We start from the raw sequence: 18,079 nt of genomic DNA on the forward strand, positions 1-18,079 counted from the left end.
GCTGAGTGCCACCGAAGCGCGGCTGAGTGCCACCGAAGCACACCTGTGTGGTCCTCGGCATCTGCTTTCTTCCCTCTCCACCACTGGCCCGTTTTCAATCGGGTACGTTGTTTTCAGCGCTGGTTTTATTTACCTTGCGTAGCAATGAAACCTTTCACCAAGGGATTCAGACCTCAGGCCGCTGTACTTAATTTGGGATCCCGATCTTCCCAGGAGGAGAGGGCTGGAGGCTCTGCGTGTGGTTTGCTGCTGTTTAGCCTGAGCGGCAGCAGCAAGAGGGATCTGCTGTGTCTTTGTGCTGGTTGGAGGTGTATTCCGATCGCTATCTGAAAAGACATCCAGGGTGCGTGGTCCTTGGCGTGCAAGAGTTGGTGTATCAGACCAGGCATGGGGCTGCCTAGTGCCACGTGGCCTTCTGCTGTGCAGCTCAGAGGGATTGCCAGATGGGAGGAACATGCCACTTCATGGGAGAAGTTTCTTTCCAACATCATGAGCTGGTTTATGCCCTTAGTACAGGGCTCAAATGTGTTCTAGCTGGGAACTTCTCGTGTATTTTGTTCATTTATTGGCTTCATTTACTTTTTCAGTCCTGCTTTGCATAAGCCTTCCCCTTTCTCCTTCCCTCTCTGTGAAATAGTATTTATAGCAGTTGTTACAGTTCTTTTTGGAGGAAGGATGCAGCAGTTGTTTTGTTTGGACCTGTTTTCACGTGTGGGTTGTGCTGGGGGGATTTGCCGTGAATTGAGCAGTTGTATTTACTCAAAACAGTGCCATGCCAGCTGTGCTGTAGTAGCTTTTATTTCCACTGTCAGACCAGACGAAGCCACTGCATACATGCCTTCAAGCCTGATAGGCTGTTTAGAAAGTAAATTTACAGAACAGGCAGTGGAAGTAGAGCAGCAGTAGTTTCATTCCTGACTCACTTCTCTGGGGCACTAATGCAGGACAGTGTCAGGGATGTGGCTCTGCTGTCTTGAGCCACACTCATTACATCTTGCGAATTAAGCAAGGTCAGCCTGATCACGGGCTGGCATGGAAATCTTTGTGGGTGCTGGACAAAAGGCAGCATGCAATTTTGCAGGCGATGTGGGAACCATCACATAAAGCTTGTAGGCTTTGCTGTCAAGTCTCTGCAAGCTCCTGTGAAAGCAGTGAAATTGCTTTTAGTATCCTTGCCAAATTCCACATGGAAGACTATTTTTTTCCCCTTTAAATTTCTTCTGGACTTTGAACTGACTCTTAACAGCTTTTGCTTCCTGTACTAAACCTCAGTGATGTTGACAGCTGTTAAAGGGTTGTTTCATTTCACTTGAGGCTTTTCTTGTTGGAGATGTGGTCCCATAGGCTTTGGGCTCTTTGGGATGTAAATTGCTTCTGTAGCTGTTTTGGCTTTTAGCCCCTAACATTTTGTACAAAATGCCTGCAGGGATTGTTCTGGGGCCAGGTTCGGCCATGAAATGCTATTCACACTCTAGGAGAGAGTTGCTCCTGGTTACCGCAGTACTGAGCTTAATTTGCTGTGTCATGGAGCAGAGCTGCGTCTCGGAGCTGCCTGGTGGCCTGAACGCCGTGAGCCACCCCGGGCCCCCACTGCTGTGCTGATGGGTCCACGCACAGCTCTTTAACCAGCTCTTTAACCAGCTGCCCTGGTTAAAGAAGGTAGGAGTGTCTGCTCCCGTTCCTCTCCAGATTTCACTGGTCTGACTGTGGGAACGGCAGTACTCCATTCTCCAACGAGTTGCAGGTTTGGAGGCCGGTATTTTGTATTCTTTTACCACTTCCAAACCTCGGAGTGAAATACACTGCGTCCCCATCCGCATTTTGTCTTACCATCGATGTGAGCAGCAAAACTATTACCTTGAACAATAACGCTATTGCATTTGATGGCAGGAGACTGCTCAGCTCTCACCAGTTAAACTTGCTTCTCTCGGAAACTTGGGAAAATTGGATTTGTGCTGAGGGATTAAATAGGTTGCCTATGTAGAGCAAGCATCAGAGGTATAGCTGGACTGAGCGCACACTTCTGCTGCCTGAAGTCAGGCTGTTTCTCGTACTCCTGGCAGTAAAAACTTTGCACTCCCGAGTTGCACAGCTCAAATATGGCTGTTCAATATGCCTCTTCTCCCAAAAGGCGGGCTGCACATGTGAAAAATGTAAAATTTGGAGGAGCTGTTAATAGTGGCATAGGCTGTTGCTCTTCAGATAGTGTCCCTGTTTAACAAGAATAGTTCTGCTGGAAGTGGATAAGGTTTTCTTACGAAGGTTTCTGCTTTATCTGTCATGCAGAGGGTACTGCCGAAGTTTATCTCTGTGCAGCTATCCTTGGGCTAATTATTTATTAGTGAACCATTGCTTTAAGGTGGGGCTGGTTTTACAGTTTTTTCAAACAATGTCCCTTAGCATTATGTTTTTCCCCAAGAGGGATTTCCCCTTCCTCCCATTTGAAAAGAGAGAGAAAAAAAAAAGGATTATCATTATATGCCTTTTTTTCCAAAATTCTAAGTAGTTTCTCAGCTGTGCAATTTTCAGAAACCATCTTTATAAAGAAAAAATCCCATCTAAAATATACCATTTTAATAAGGTTTAAATTCCATTTAGTCTTATGAATTTATTACCTAAGTAAAAGCCTAAAGCCAAGTTGAAATGCTCCAGCTAGAAAGAGGAGTGTTTTGCATATAGCAGTTTAGTTTTGCCTCTTGGTTTCGACAGGACAGCGCCGTTCCAAAAACGTGTGCATCAGTATGCTGCGGAGTTTGCAGTCAGCAGGGCTTCTAGCTGATGGAGTAAACCAGATGAAAAAAGGAGAGGAAGAGAATGAGGCTCAGCATCCATCAGAGAGGCATAAAACGACTGTATAGATAACATTCCTGGTGAATATAACTGCATGATTATATGGCCTGTGTATTTCAATTCTGCTGGGAGAGCTTTGCAGCTTGCAGATAATGGAGGCAGCGGCTCACTTGTACTTACCCATTGAGTCGTCTTGTGTGCCTGCCATTATTTATTTGCTTATCTGGTGCTGATGACATTTCATCAGCCCTGTTGTAATGGATTCGAGTCTTAGCCATGCCAGGCCTCCCGAGGGCAGGCTGGTGGGAAATGTTTCCAGAGCTCCTTGCAGGGAATGCTTTGTATGCAGGGCAGGGATGGCGGCTGCGAGGGGCGTCTGGTGAGTGGGCATTTCTTCAGCTAGAAGCGAAATGCCGAGGAAGCACGTGCACGTGGAAGCCCCCTCTCTGCCCCTTGGGTCACGGTAATTTGAGGCGTTTTTGTTCTCCGCTGCTGACCGCCGCACGTCGTTGCTCAGGCACGGAGCGACTCCGCTCCGCCTGCCGCGCTGTGGACGTGGCGGGAGGGTGTGCTGCGTTATCTGCGGGGAGCTGCTCCGGCTCTCCGTGGCAAACTGTGCACCAGCCCCCGGAGCCACAGAGTGCAAATGGTGCCCGGGGTGCAGCCGGGTTTCAGGCGCTCTCGCACTCGCGTTGGGTATTTTTTCGATGCACCTTTGTGGCTTTTGATGGTGCTTTTCTCCTCATGACGGAAATGGCAGCTTTTCCTCTCTCATCCCTGAAAAATTAATGTTGAAATCCTCCTGAGCCCATCTCCAGTCCTTTAGCTCTGAAATGGCCAAATCTGGCCATGTGTGGAGCTCACCAGGAACAGGAGCTGTCTCTGCCTGGTTGTGAAAAACAAGGCATTAAACACCTTCTTGCATAGCTCAGAGACGGCAAGACCAACAGCTTCTCCGTGTTTGTAGCTTCTCTGAAAAACACCCTGGTATTTCTTCATGGCGAAAAGCCCTGGCACCGGCCGGACAGTGAGAAGCAGGGCACCGGAGTCAGCATCCTGCGACCAGGCGGCCCCGCGCGCCTGCCAGCAGGCTCACCCGGCCCTTGCTGAATCATTGCTCACTGCTGTCGTGCCAGGGCGGCCCAGATGCTGAACGCTCTGTTCGGAGCAGAAGTGTAAGATCTTCGGCCACGTCGGATGCTGTCCGTGGAGCCAGCAGTGAGCTGGTGTGGTGTGTGAGCTCGGTAGGTGTCAAGCCAGGAGTCCTCTCCGGATGACATCCCAGGAAATCCTTGTCCGGTGACAAGGAAGGACTAAATGCATCCTTCCAGGAAGACTGGGGCAGACCTTAATTGCTCTTCAAAAAAAGCAGGTGGTAGAAAGAGAGAAAAGGAGGCAGAATAAAGAAAGAAAAGTCTGAAATCCAGCTCAGCTTATTTGTGAGTGGTTTGCCTCTGAGTCGGCAGTACGGAGGCCAAGATGTTAGCATCCGTAAGTCTTCCGTGGAGTGAGCAGGGCTGGGAGGTTCCACGGACGGTGGGACGGATCGGGATTGCTTTCCTACCCCCAGGCAGGGTGGTGCGTGGGGAAAACTGCTGCACCCAGTCCTGTGTGTGCATTTGGGTTGGAGAGTTCACTCTTACGCCCTTCCCCATATACACATACACGAGAGCAGCATGTTTGTGTGTTAAATTTCAAACTCTCGTGTTCACGCTGAAGTTGCCTTTGTGCCCTGTACACTGGGTTAGCATTATATTTTTGTATTTCAGGGCTAAGTAGCCCTGTAAATAGTATCAAGAGGCAGCCAAGTGAGAGACGGATATAATAACGATCCTTTGAGCCTCGGTAGGACGGCTGCCATGTGCCCAAATAATGAGGGCTGTTCATTTTAAGTGGGTGAAACCTCACTAAAATGTTTGCAAAAAGCAGACGCTTAATTCCTTCCTGTTTCATACCTCCATTTTTATGGATGATCTTTTTCTACAGCAAGTTCTCGAACTTTTTTGGTACAGTTCTGTCAAAAGATGTTATAGCTGTCTAAGGCAGAAATTAAATTGCACAGTCATCTTCCTAACAGCTTAAGAAAAAGCTGGATAAGAGATCTGGTTACTAGCATTAGAGCATCTCTTGCTTTGTTCCATACATCCAGGTAATTTATTGCCAGCAAATAAGACCACGTGAGTTTGCTTCTTTGCTGCTGGTAACCTGAAGCATCATTTCTAGATTCATTCACTCCTGATGGTTATGGCCAACATGCAATCACAGCAATAGCTGGTTATTCATCAGTGCTAATGGCTGTAATTACATCAACTGTTAGGAAGTCAACTGAAAGCGATGTCTGTCCAACCAGTGCGGAGAACGAGGAGAAGCGTGGTCCCCTCTTCACAGACAGGCAGAGTGTTTGTTGGCCAGTTCATTTCCTTTTGCAGATAGATGCGCTTTGGAAATACAGCTCTTAATTTTAGCATCTTTCTGCTTCCCAGTCCTTTGCCCAGACCGATATACTGTGCCTGGCTCTACAACCAAGGCATTCACTGTAGGCTTTCCTAGCACTGCAGAAGCATGAAGGGTTCAGGGTTGAGAAGCCATAGTGCTGTTCTCTCAGACCCCAAACCAAGCAAGAGCCCCTCCTTTACTAGTGCCTGGTCCAGATGTGTCTCTGAAGAGTTCTGGTTGATCCCGATATCTCTCTTTTGGATTGCTTTTAAAATGATAGGTATGTCATTATAGCTGTGTGTCCTGCTGGCTGTGTCCGCAGGGGTAGGAGGCATGCGTTTCTGCAGTGGCATCACACCTTGGCAGCAGACACTTCTGTTCAGTGACTGTGATTAAATTGGCAAACACAGAGTTTGGAGCGTGCAGCAAAAATAAGTCTGTGCTAAGTATGCTGCTCCCCAGGATCGCTAGTGCCACGGGCCATTGCCGAATGCATTAGTGCTGGCTCAGGCCAGGCTCTGTGGAGGTGGCGCAAGGTTTGGTTTGTTTGTGGGGTTTTGGTTTCACTGGGGATTTTTGCTTGCCCTTGGAGAAAATTCTCTGCGTTATGCCAAACCACAAAAAACTTTTTTTTTTTTTTTTTTTTTTTTTTTTAAAGCATATGCTGGACATCATGGAAAGTAAAATGAAATAAAGCGATTCTTCATGCTGCCCCTTGCAGTTACCTTCTGCTTTCCTGGCACCTTTTAAACCATTTCCAGGCAGGCTGAATGTGAAGTTTTGTCTGCTCTGCATAATTTTCCCATCCCTCTCCTCTTTGGAAATTACAACCACAATCCTTGTGAGTGATGTCGGTGTTTCAGGCATCAGCAACAGGTTTAACTGTCCAGCTTTAAGTGTGTTTTCTTGCATGCATTAGCAGAGCTCGTAAGTGCACATACAGTATTGAGTGGTGGTTTTCTCCTGGGGCCCTTCCTCGCTGAGTGAACGGGCTAGACCAGGCTCAGGGGGTGAAGGAGATGTGCTGAATGAGTCTGGACCGTGGTATTGCTGCTCCGTTCCTGGGAGAGGTGGAGAGCAGCCAGAGACATGTGTGTTGCCTTGAGTACTCCCCAGGGAGGTCAGCTCTGTCCCTGCCCAGGTGGCAGTCACTGCCAGGCACTTCACTGCCAAACTGAGTTTATGGCAACACAGAGCTCAAACCCTGTGACAAAATAGTGACCCTGGTAGTGTCCAGTGTGGACCAGGATGGTCCTTTCCCTTCAGAGATTTTAAATGCTTGTGTAATTTTGATGCTGCAGTTGAGCAAAAGTTGCATATATCCATATGCTGATGGATGTCACAGCTGGCACACACTTTCCTGTGCAGCAATAATGAGATCTTCCTTAAGTTCATAATGAACATTTGCTCCTTTATATGTTTTCTCTGCAAAATCTATGTTTTCTGTTCAGCTTAGGTCCGCTAGTGAATTGGTTCTGACCTCTTGAGTTTGGATTGCAGCGGCCTCATCTGCTGTGCTGAGAGCCTAGTGCAGCTGTGTTCAAAGAGCATCTCTGGCTGGGGTCTGCCCCTCATCTGGCATGTTAGCACTCCCTTCCCACTGTCCTTCTCCACTCAAGGGCTGAGGACAAAACATGCTCTGGGTAAATTTGGAGACAGTAGTGTTAAATGCTCCAGGGAATATTTCAGCACTGGTGTGAAACCTGATAGGTGGTGGGTCTCTTGAGCTGTTGCCTTTTCTGGGCACGACGGTGTGATTTGAGGGCTCATAAGGAAAAGGGAACAAAGTAGATACCTTCTTGCAGTGGCTGAAAAGATATTTGGCAGATTGCTTGCTAGAGGATATTTAATGATCCTGGAAATCAGCTGATGAGCCAAATTTGTCACATGGAGCAGTAGGTGGGAGTACATCAACTGGCTCCAGGGGAGAGTGCATTGTGTCAAGTTTTACCTGATGGGTGTTTATTTTTTCTCTTCCCTTTAAGTAACTTTGCTGAGAGATGGCGGAGCAGCGTCAGGACGTCACTATGATGGATGATCACTCAGCTGGCCAGGAGAAGCACATGCCATCAGGTAAGCCCCTCCAGGAGGGGATGGTGTAGAGGACCTTTCTTGCCCACCGCCAGGAGGAGAATGACCCAGGTGGGGAGAGCAGGGCCAGTGGGGCAGCATGAGAGGATCTTGGGGCCAGCTAGGAGGAGTATGTATGGGCCCCTGGGGAGTAAGACACCTACGCTGTCCTTCCAGCAAGGAACAGACCTTTGGGGATGATAGGCAAAGGTGAATGTCATCCAGGCCTAGGCATGCCCTAGCTCAAAGAGCAGTTGTAGGTGTGAGAGGCCAACAGCTGAGTGTCTGCACTGGTATCTGCATGTGGACGGTTAGCATGGATCAGCTAGCTGAAGCCTGTGGACATGTTGTCTACAAGACACTCTGATGTTTATAGCAGCAGGAAAATGCTGTTGCCATCATCCAGGTTGATGGAAGAGCGCAGCAGAGGTGGCATGGCTCACTTCTTTGTTTGGTGTCATTGCCCAGCAAGAGCAGAACAGCCCTTAGTATCCCATATCTTGTTACTGCAGCTTTGCAAGTGTATACTTATGTGTTTGCTACTCACTTGGCTGTAAAAATGCAGCACTGCTTTTCTTTGGAGACACTGCACAAGGACGCTGTTTGCTGCCTGCTTTTCTCACCTGCATGGGGAGTTGGGGAGAACTGAGCAGGGGACTCTGGGAGCAGGGACCACACAAGAGACTCTTGTCCCATATTTCAGACTTGCATTTCTCAGGAGGACTTTCCTTTCTCATCCCACTATGCTCCACAATTGAGCTTGGAAGCCTACATAATACCAATGAACTGGGTGGGACTCACTTCTGGTTGTGCTCCATGTGAACATCATCTTGATTTTCTTTTCTTGAAGTGCTTTGGATACAGCTTGTGCGAGATAAATGGGTTGTCTCTACCTTGGAGAGAATCCATGGAATCCATTCATTCTGGCTCCTGTAGTCCATTTCAGTCTGATAGCCCTGTAGCCTCAGCTTAGCATATCACAGATTCCTAGGGATTTTGCTTATGTTAGTTTGAATCTTCTTTTCCAAGTCATTTTCTTCAGCTCTCATTGTTTCATTTGCCCAGACTCCCTGCAAAGAGGAGACCTGTGCATCTTGCTCTACCATTCCAAAAGATGACTTTTGCAACCAAGTCTTCCCATTTTCAGGTTCATGCTACACCAAATTCTTTACAAAGATTTTGCTGATTTGCAGCAATTAGAATTACACATCATGGAAGAGCTCAGCAGCTTGCTTTGGGAGGGAAGCTAACAGCTCCAAAAATGGCAGAGAGAACAACAGTTACTCGGCTGTACATCTTTTCTGCTTATGTTGCTAAGATCTCCTTTCCTGCTTATGCCATGCTTTGCTGTTTCTAACTGTCCAGTTCACTGGGCTTTTCTTTTGCTGATGGGCTTCTGCTTGCTTCTTTTGGTAATGGCACCGGTGCTTTGGTTGGCATTTTCACACTTTGTTTGCTTATTCGTTCAGGTATTTTATACTCTCCAATTACAGTTTCTTTATTGCTGCTGTGGATCTGGGCTATCACAGCTTCGTAATACACAGTCCATGATTTACAGCCAGGCACTTGTTCTAAGTATTTGAATGTTTTCCAGGCTATCCTCTTCAAATACCAGTCGATGATGGATCAGATGAGCCTGTTTCTGAAACATCTGACGCTAAGAGCACCCCAACTACGGAAGGTGGGAGCTCTTTGACTTACTGCTTTGAAACCATGGTAGATGGGGTCGTGGTAAACCTTGCCGAAAGGCTCACTGTGGCGTGTTCTGATGTGGCTTCTGAGGAGGAGCAGGTTGCCTTGTGTGTCCCAGCTGTTGGACAAATAATCTTTATTAGTCTGATCACAAGCAAGGTTTGCCACTCTGCAGAATGAGACAATATGTTTTAAAGGTGGAGAGCAGGTTGCAAGCCTTTAGATTGAGAATGCAAAGTATTTATTACAGTGCAGTAAGTTGCCTGGAGTTTGTCCTGGAAGACTTTCTACACTGCGACTGCAAGGTGCCATTAGCTCAGTGTATCTGGGAGCAATACCATGTTGTGTGCTCTACCAAGATACTTCACTGCACTTCCTGGTCTCCATGTTCCCTTTCAGTTAGCTGTAGCTTGTAACTCTTTTTTATCCTCTCTGTAATTATTTATTCATTAGTACAGCATGATTCATGCTGGTATGATGAGGTGGGCAGTGTTTATATATAAAACAAAACTTTTTTTTGATTATCATATTGGTAGGACTCAGGGCACATCTGTGCTGCTCCTGAGTGTTGCCAGAATGCCATGTTTTTTCAAAAGGATCTTAATTTGGAAGTGGTCTAGAGACTTGTTCATGTTTTTAATTAGTTGCACTTTTTTGCAACTGGCTGCTTTAACTAACGTATCTGCCTATGGGATACCTCAGGTAAAGACATTAGCTTGCAACATTTATCTAAAGGAAAGATGGACACAAGTGCTGGCCAGTTCCAGCCCTGTCCCTCTGGAGTTGTGAGCTGACAGTGATCTCCTATGAAATGCTCCTGTTCCTGTCTGCGGCTCAAGAAAACAACCTGTAAGACCTGGCTGGTGCAGAAGGAGGTGTTGCCCATTCTCCCCACCGGATCGAGGCTGTGACAGTGATGAAACATCCCTCTGGCAGATAGAGCTGGATATCTGTCTGTCTCAGAGCTGCCTGGAGTGTGAGGCAGTGGCAGTGCACAAATGGTTTATGAAGGTATCCAACAGCAGCTGTTCTCACCTGTTCTGGACCAGCGATGTCCCCGTGCAGATCAGGCACTGGTGGCTGTCTTCTGCTGTGTATTTTCAGCCAGCTGCATAAGGAGTACACTGGAGATGGGCAGTTTTTGTGGCGGAGGGTTATCTCCCACCACAGGCACTGGCTGAAGGGAGGGAGTCGGGTGCTTTTCTGAGTGAATTGTTCTTCAGGTACATCCTGGCCTTCACAGGGTTTTACTGCTCGACAGCTATGTGAAAGCTGCGTTGTTTTTCAGATGCCACAGCCCCCTTAGTGGAGGAAGGAGACCACGAGGATCAGGGTGGTGTCGAACAGCATGGGGAGATCCCAGAAGGAACCACAGGTGAGGGAGACCAAGGTGCAGTTTCATCTCTTGACACAGACAGAGCGGAGAGCTGAGCTGGTTAGTGCTTAATAATAATGCTTCTTGGCATTTCGCAGGCAGGCTTTGTTCCTGATGCGTGCTTCTCTCTTCTCCACGGCCTGCAGAAATGATTCTTAGCTGACAATTGTACTCTTGCCTTCCCCAGCCTGGGGAAGCTTGCAGCCTTTTCTTCTCTCTTTCTCAGCTCTGCATCTGACAATCTTTCTATCTGTGGTGGCTTCTCCTCCCATCTCGAGGCTAAGCACTTACCTGCAGGTCCTGGTCATCTCTGCCCCTGTGACGGCAGCCCTGCTTTGCTGGTGAGGTGAGGCAGTCACTGCAGGACCTCACTGCTTGTCTCACTGGTGTTCTTGCTCAGCTCAGCCCATGCGGTTGTCTTTGAAGTGGCAGGTGAAAACCAGGCCACTGCAGCAGTTCTTTGGCTGCTGGCGCATTTTAAAGATCATGCAGAGGAAGTGAAGTGGCTAATTCGAACTGAGTGCTCTATGGGAAATCACCACACTCGGGCTTGGTTTTGCAGAGAGAGATGGGAGTCTTTCAAGGGTGGTACAAAAAGGGATGGAGCTACAGCTGTGATGTTTATATACAACAGGACAGGGGATCCCAGGAGAGCCAGGTTTGTGTATGCAAAATGAGTGCGTGGCTTCTGTGCGGTAGACTCTGGGTTTTCCTGAAAGCATCAGGCAAGGTATGTGTGGGTCCCAAGAAAGGTACTGGGTGGAAATAGGCTTCTGCAATGCCTGAACGCTTAAGCAGATGCACAGCACAGTCCCTTTGGCAGCCAAACTGCCTGTCCTGCATCCAGTTCCGTGGCTGCTGGTGGAACCCTGGACCGAAGCACAGAGTGGCTCACCTGTTAGCAAGGATATACGGTCTCTGATTCTGGTCCCTGTACCAGGGAGCTAGGAGGAAGTTATGTCCTGAACTCTTTTGAAAAGACAGGGAAAAAGGAGAACGTCCTAGTTTGACTGTAGAATTGTGACATGCTATATAATTTTGGTATCAGTTAAGTTCATTTGAAACTAGTCATATGATAAAATGAAGGAATTGTGATAGAGATAAACCGTCATGGCTGCTGTGGAAAAAAATGTGTTCATGTAATCTACCAGTACTCCTGAAGGGTCAGATTCATATCAGAGGGACTCAGGTTAATGTTGTCAAATAGCCTTGACAGAGCTCTTTATGGTAAGCTAGATAACAGACACCAGGAAAGCGTGGGTCAGATTTGACATTCATGTGGATACTACAGCTGCATAAACGCTAGGTGGGGGTAGAAGAAGGGATATAAGTCCTCAGGTTTCCCTGCTCCTTAACAGTCTGTTTTCTTCACCTCTGCCTGAAGGAACTTGTACTGACCTGCCATGCAGGATGTGTGATTTGGTGAAACATTCTTCCAGTCTGGTACAGCTCATGCTAAATAAGTCTAGCTAGATCCATCCCCATCATGGATTAATTGTCTTTCTGATACTGCTTTGCTCACAGTACGGTTCAGGCACGTGTTTAAAATATAATTTTGTGGTTTTGGTTGTGTTTTCCCTTTCTTTCTTCAAATGGGAACCAGCTGAAGAGGCGGGCATAGGAGCCACCCCCAACCTGGAGGACCACGCTGCAGGAGATGCCGCTCGAGGTTAGTGGAATGTTTCTCAATGGGATCCAGTCATTGCTGCCCACACATATGGGTGGTTGCTAGTGGCTTGAGATTTTTCTTCTCTAATGCATCTGCTCTGTTTGAGCAGCTGTGCAGTTCTCCCTGTCCCTAACTGAGGAGGGTCCCACACGCTTTGAATGTCCCAGCATACTCATTTCAGAGAACCACAGCTTTTCACGCACCAACTTTCTCTCTCATGACTGAAGCCCTGGTTTTGTTTGTCCAGTTGAAAAGCAGGGCATCTTCCAGGCTAGAAAAGATGATAAATAGAGCAGGGATGGTGTGGTCAGCCAGGAGGAACTGCTCAGCATTGAACAAAGTCAATTTGGGCCCTGCATTTCATACCCCCAGAAAAGTGAATTGTTTGACTCTAATTGCTGTGCTTCAGTTCAAATTGAAAGACTGTCTCAAACCTAGTCACTGATGCACTTACTTTAAGGGAGTTTTCTCAGTCTCAGAGCTCATGACTTACAATGCCAGGCACGGTGGCAGCGAATGTTTATAGAGCATTAATTGTGCATCTGCTCAGATGAGCCAAGGAATTATCCAGGGACCTCCTGGCTATGTGAAAAGCCTCTCTTGGCTTTATTCAGTCAAGTCAGTCAGACTTGACTGAAAACTTCAGGATGAATTTTTTGAAAACAACCAGTGCTGGCTTAATTCAGTGCCTGGTGGGGCAGTTAGGTGTTCAAACTCACTTTGGTATAGCTCTCTTGCTTGCACTCGCACCCAAAGCACTAATTTCATGTGCTGTTAAAAAACTCAATTAAATCCCATAAGGGATTCAATTCGGTCCTGTCAGGCAGTTTTCTTTGTGGTATGTGTAACAAATTCTTCCACCTGATTGGGCAACATCTTTCTTCCTCATGGCTGCATTACTGCATTTACAAACATCCATGTCTTTTGAAGAAGCGAGTAGTCATTTTTACTTTCTCAGCTCAGGGCAGAACTCAGGTTGTTTTCACTTTTGACACACAGATGAGCATAGTTATTTGCAGTCTGCTCCTTGCAATTAAAAAACCTTTGCTAGCCTATCCAGTGGTTCTTGGACTGGCCACTCTTCTGTACTTAAAACAGTGGCATTGCTACAAAAAATAAGTCAGTATTGTTAGCAGGAGTGTAGTAAAGTTCTCCCTGCCATCTGTCTTGTTCAGTCTGGTTCTAGCTGCTGTTTCTCACCAGATTTTTTATAAGACTTTTCTCTACTGTGCTGAGATCTTTCAGCAGTCAGGTATGGGAATACACAGCTACCTGGAGCTCTGATGTGACCAGTATATGACCTTTCTAAATTCTTATGTAAATTGTTACTTCTCTGAAAATGGACTTTTAAAAATGTGCTTCCTTTTAATGATGTTGTGGTTGTCTTTGATTCGGAGGAAAACACAATTACTAATGGTGTGTACACAGTCACGGACGTCTTGTTACTGGTATTGTCATTTTTCACCTTGTGGAATTTGAAAATTATCTTTGATATGAAGATGGAGCATGTTCAAGTGCCTTGAATTTCAGTTGGAGAAGCATCTTTTGATCTGTAATTTTTGCCATGCTGGAATTCTGCCAACTCTTGACCTTGCACTGCACATCCACCTCTGAACAACTCATGAGTCCTTGAGTATGGTAATATGGCTAACAAATTGATGGTCCACATCTCTGCACCGGCAGTACTTATGGTCATGTTGTCTTTGCTTGCAGAAGAAATGAGCCAAGATGCTCTGCTGGCAAATGCATAAAGATCCTTCAAATCCCTGTGGTTGGTTATAAAAGGTGTTTTTTAATACCACATTTCAAATATTACCTGCCAATAGGTGCCTATTTCAGGTTTCTCTTAAACAACGAGTTTGGAGGTCTCTGTGTGGTAGTTTCACTTAACCTTATGTTCTCTTAAAATAGGGAGAACACTGATAAAAGACTGAATCAGTAATGATTTTTTGACTTGTTTTAATCTCAATCATTTAACAAAACAACAGTTGAAATCTTAAGTACTAAAGTGCTCTAATCTAAGCCCGCTAGTTTACCAGGTTGGCGCTTAAAAAGACCCCAAAAGAATTTGAAACTAGAAAAATTCAGAGTACAAAATGTACATTCTTTCAGGAGCAGTTGGCTGTTAGGGCAGTTTACCTATGCTCAGGATGAATTCTCCATTGCTCAGTGCATCTTTGCTTCAGTTGGATGAGTTTCTAAGAGAAAAGCTCCAACTCAACCAGAATGTATGGCTTAATGCAGCAGTTATTGGATGAAATTGTAAAGATCTGTACCATGCATGAGATCAGTGATAGAACATAATTGTCTCTTTTACCCTGTGGAAAAAAAAATGTGTGTGTCTGTGACCTTCAGTTTTGGGTTTTAAATGTCGTACTTTCTACTCTGCCTAAACTGTGGCGGCAGTGCTGGAATGCTAATTACCCTGAGTGGGTGCACAGTCCAAAATTGTTGTGGCTGTCTGTGTGGCTACAGCCACATACTCCTTTTCACAGAGGCTCTGTGCTCCGCTGGAGCAGACAGGCTGTTGAAATACTTAGCAGTAAGAGGTGGAGACGTAGCAGTGCTCTTCCCCATACTTATTGGGAATAGAAATGGTCTGGAGAACAAAGTAGCGGTGGTTTGAACTCTGGAAGGATGTGGTTGATGACCAGTCTGCATCAACATCTTATGGAAGGGAAAAGAAGTCTGTAGGGATCTGTAACCCCAGGAAGGAGGGAGGGTATCAGGTCTGTTTTGTTCTGGCCCGTATGGCAAGAAGAGACGGACTGTCAGCAGAATGGACAGCAAACATATTCTGAACAAATACAAACAGCCAGCAGCTTTGTTCAGCACCTGCTTGATCTGTGATGGTTACTGACCAGCAAACTGGTGGTCTGGTGGTGGTGTCAGTTTACAAGCTGAATGTTTTCTTGGCTTCTGAAAACCTTGATAGCTAAACCAGCTCATAGAGCACAGATGTTGGCCGTTATGGCACATGGCTGGCATACTCCAACCACCTCTGAGACAGGGCCAGGGAGGAGTCTGCTCTCCCTACTCCATTTGGCCGTAACCTTTTGATTCCCAGGGAGGTCAGAGTTCCTTTAAAGCCAGAGGCAACTGCAGAAGTGATTTGTCTGTTGAATGTATGAGACTTGCTCTTACCTTCTAGATCGATTGTAAAAATTCTTAGTCTCTCTTTAACGTTGTATGAACAACTTCCTATTTGACATGCCTGTGCTAATTGTTTACCGTGCTTCGTACCCTGCATCTTCAACTCCAGGGGAGCCAAGCTCTCCAAAGTCGCAGCCTGAACTTCAGGAGCATATAGGAGATGCAATAAAAAGAGAAAGTCAGCCCTCAAAGCAGGCAGATGGGGTTCTGCAGGAGCCTCTTTTGTCACGTGAAATGAAGGCTACAGCAGCTGCTCCCACCAGAATCGAGGTCACTATCCCAATACCCCCGGATATATACCAAGACTCCAGATCATCTGAAGACAGCAGTGAGCTGTGGGACCATCGAGGCAGAGAAGGCATTGGTGTGGATCAAGTACTAGGAACAGAGCTAGGTCGTGATGTGTGCACCGAGGGGTTGGCAGGTGCAGATGTCACAGATGATTCCCATATTAAAGATGGGACATCTCCGTTATACACCAGAGTTCCATTAAAAGAAGATACCAGTGGATGGGAAAGAGGTGAGGACCGTGACACTGATGAAACTGCTCACCAGGATTTGATTTCCTTGGTGGGACAGCATGTTTCTCCAGGACCTGAAATAGACGTCTGTCTAGCAGCAGCCAAGGAAGCTCATGAAGAACATGCTTTTGCTGAAATCAGGTCCAGAGATGTCCTTGGAGATATATCAAGAGAAGCACTTGTTGTTGAAACTGAACCACATAAAGCAGAGCAGGACCAAGAGGAGAGGAGACGGCCATTGAGTGGGGAAGAAGAAACAGATGTCACCCTATTAGAACCCTCTGAAATCTCCCAAATAGAAGCTGAAGCTGGGGAGGGAGAAGACTCAAAACCCTTGCTAGAAGTAGCCAAACTCCCTGTTGGGTCAAAAGATGATATGGAGGGCAAAGATGCTCCTTTGGAAGAGGCTGTGCTGGATACAGGAGAACAACGGAGCCCCAAGAAGAAACCTGGTACTCAAATCACAGAGAAAGCTGGCAGTCGTGTTCCTCTCCTTAAAGGTGTGTGCACCATTTGCCTGCCCTGAGCTCATGTTGCTGGTGGCTTGCTCACAGCAAGGCTGCCACCTCTTGAGTCCTGCTGCTTCGGAAATGGCCTGGACCTTTGCTGTGAACTGATCTACAAGGCACCGCTGCTTCTCCCTCCCTTCCTTCCCCCTTTAGTTTAATCCTGGATATCCTGGCATGTTTGCCAGACCCTCACGCTTTGGTTTTGCGTCCCTTGCATGGTGCTGGCGTGTCCTTGATCATGCTTTGTTCTCTTGTTTTTGCTTTGATTTCTTTGGGTCCATAGGGTGGGTCTTTAACTCACACCCTGCATCTTCCTAGTGGAGAAGAGGACCGGATGGATGTTGTTCTGGCATGTTGGAGTGGGCTTGCCTAGCGCACACTGTAGCTTGTTTTAACAAGACACATGCTGTCTGGTTTGCATGTGTCCACTGTCCAGTCTGATAACCCAGCTCTTTGTATCAGCTTCCCTAAAGAGCAGGGAGGAGGAAAAAGGCAGGTATAACCATGGAAAAGGCCCCATGTTCATCCTGTTTCTTGTACTTTTCCTCTGCTGACTGCTGTTGGAGGCAAGGTCTGCAGCTAGCTGGACCTTTGTCCATCGCAGGGCACCTTTGATGCTCTTACAGAACATTGTGCTCTGATCCCAGCTCAGGGTGGTGTGTGCCTGGATGGTTAACGAGGTGGCTGAATTTGGGATGTTTTGCTGGAGCTGCCTCTGTGGCCCTTTGACACATCTTGACAGCGTGTATGACACTCGGCTGGGCATCCTCCAACTGCTGGCACGTTGGGATGCCAGTTAGACCCTGGAGCTGCTGTATTCATGCAGATATGTCAGCCTTAGCTGTCCGGGGTAAGGTTTGAGTTTGCCCCTCAAAGCATGAGGATTCCCACCAGCAGAGCAAGTCTTAGATCTTTTTCTTCTTCAAGAACTATTTTCCACTTTTACTGGAGGTTGGAGAGGTGTCACTGAGGGACCTGTTCAGTGGCGAAATGCAGATTTGCAGTGAATTGTGTTAATAAGCTGTGATAGGGGACATTTGTCAAAACCTTGTGGTGTCTCTCTGTATTGGACCTCAGCTCCAACTGCTCAGGCTCTGGCCTGGGGGAAGCTCTGCCTTTCACCCCGGCGCTGCGTCTCAAAAGCTGGCTTGGCTGCTTCCATTAGCCTGGAAATCCTGCTCGCTGCCGTTCCCATTAATGACAGCGAGAAGTGTGCCCTTCGCTGCCCAGGGCTCGTGAGGAAATTGTTGATGTAGCTTTTTCCATTGGAGCTAAAGCTCATAACATATTTCTCATTGTTCACTACTTGATCACTAGCGAGAAGCTTCGCACACGTGCTGCGGGACATCAGCATGGCTTGCTGTCGCTGGCATCAGAGCCTGAACCGATGGTGGGTTGGGGGTGCATTGTCCACAGTCACCGATTTCTGATTCAATGGGAGGAATTTCTTCAATGAATTAATGTGCGTTTCCTACTAAGAGATAATTTTGTGGCTGTTTAGCCCCATCCTTGCTCCACTCCACAATTTTACTGGATTTGGGATGGGAGATGGCTCTGCCACCTCCAAGAGTGGCCGCTGGGGCAGGTCAGGGTCATCAGTGCTGGATAAATTACATTGTTCGTGTCGCTGGAATGGGCTGACCTGCCAGGGCAGATTTCCAAAACACTGAGGTGAATATCAGCAGCTTTTCTTCCCGGATTAGGGAGGAATTAGCTAATGGGCAAAGGGGGCTTTGTTATGAGTGCCCTGTTGTACAAATGTTCTTTCCTCTCTGTTTCTAATCTCCTAATTAGCAATACTGCAGAGTCTGTTATGCTTGTAAACTAATGGGGCAAAACAGAGCAATACTGTGAGAGTCACTGT

At 47.0% G+C, this 18,079-nt stretch overlaps 1 protein-coding gene across 7 annotated transcripts in view; it reads left to right on the forward strand.

Annotated features, from left to right (window-relative positions):
* The window catches only part of MAPT (microtubule associated protein tau), a 57,632-nt gene that overhangs the window by 22,476 nt on the left and 17,077 nt on the right, over window positions 1–18,079 (forward strand). For 5 of the 7 annotated variants that reach the window (XM_085309920.1, XM_085309919.1, XM_085309924.1 and 2 more), the window contains 4 exons: window positions 7,212–7,299; window positions 8,891–8,977; window positions 10,277–10,363; window positions 11,967–12,032. In XM_085309920.1, coding sequence (XP_085166046.1) covers window positions 7,227–7,299; window positions 8,891–8,977; window positions 10,277–10,363; window positions 11,967–12,032 — 313 coding nt within the window. In that variant the 5' untranslated portion in view covers window positions 7,212–7,226. Of the gene's footprint in view, window positions 1–1,725; window positions 1,745–7,211; window positions 7,300–8,890; window positions 8,978–10,276; window positions 10,364–11,966; window positions 12,033–15,288; window positions 16,207–18,079 lie in introns of those variants that run through there. The other 2 variants (XM_085309925.1, XM_085309923.1) reach the window with 2 other exon arrangements.

The sequence above is a fragment of the Rhea americana genome, unplaced genomic scaffold, assembly GCF_003343005.1.
Source record: "Rhea americana isolate MKP2758 unplaced genomic scaffold, rheAme1 scaffold_308, whole genome shotgun sequence".
NCBI classification, from domain to species: domain Eukaryota; kingdom Metazoa; phylum Chordata; class Aves; order Rheiformes; family Rheidae; genus Rhea; species Rhea americana.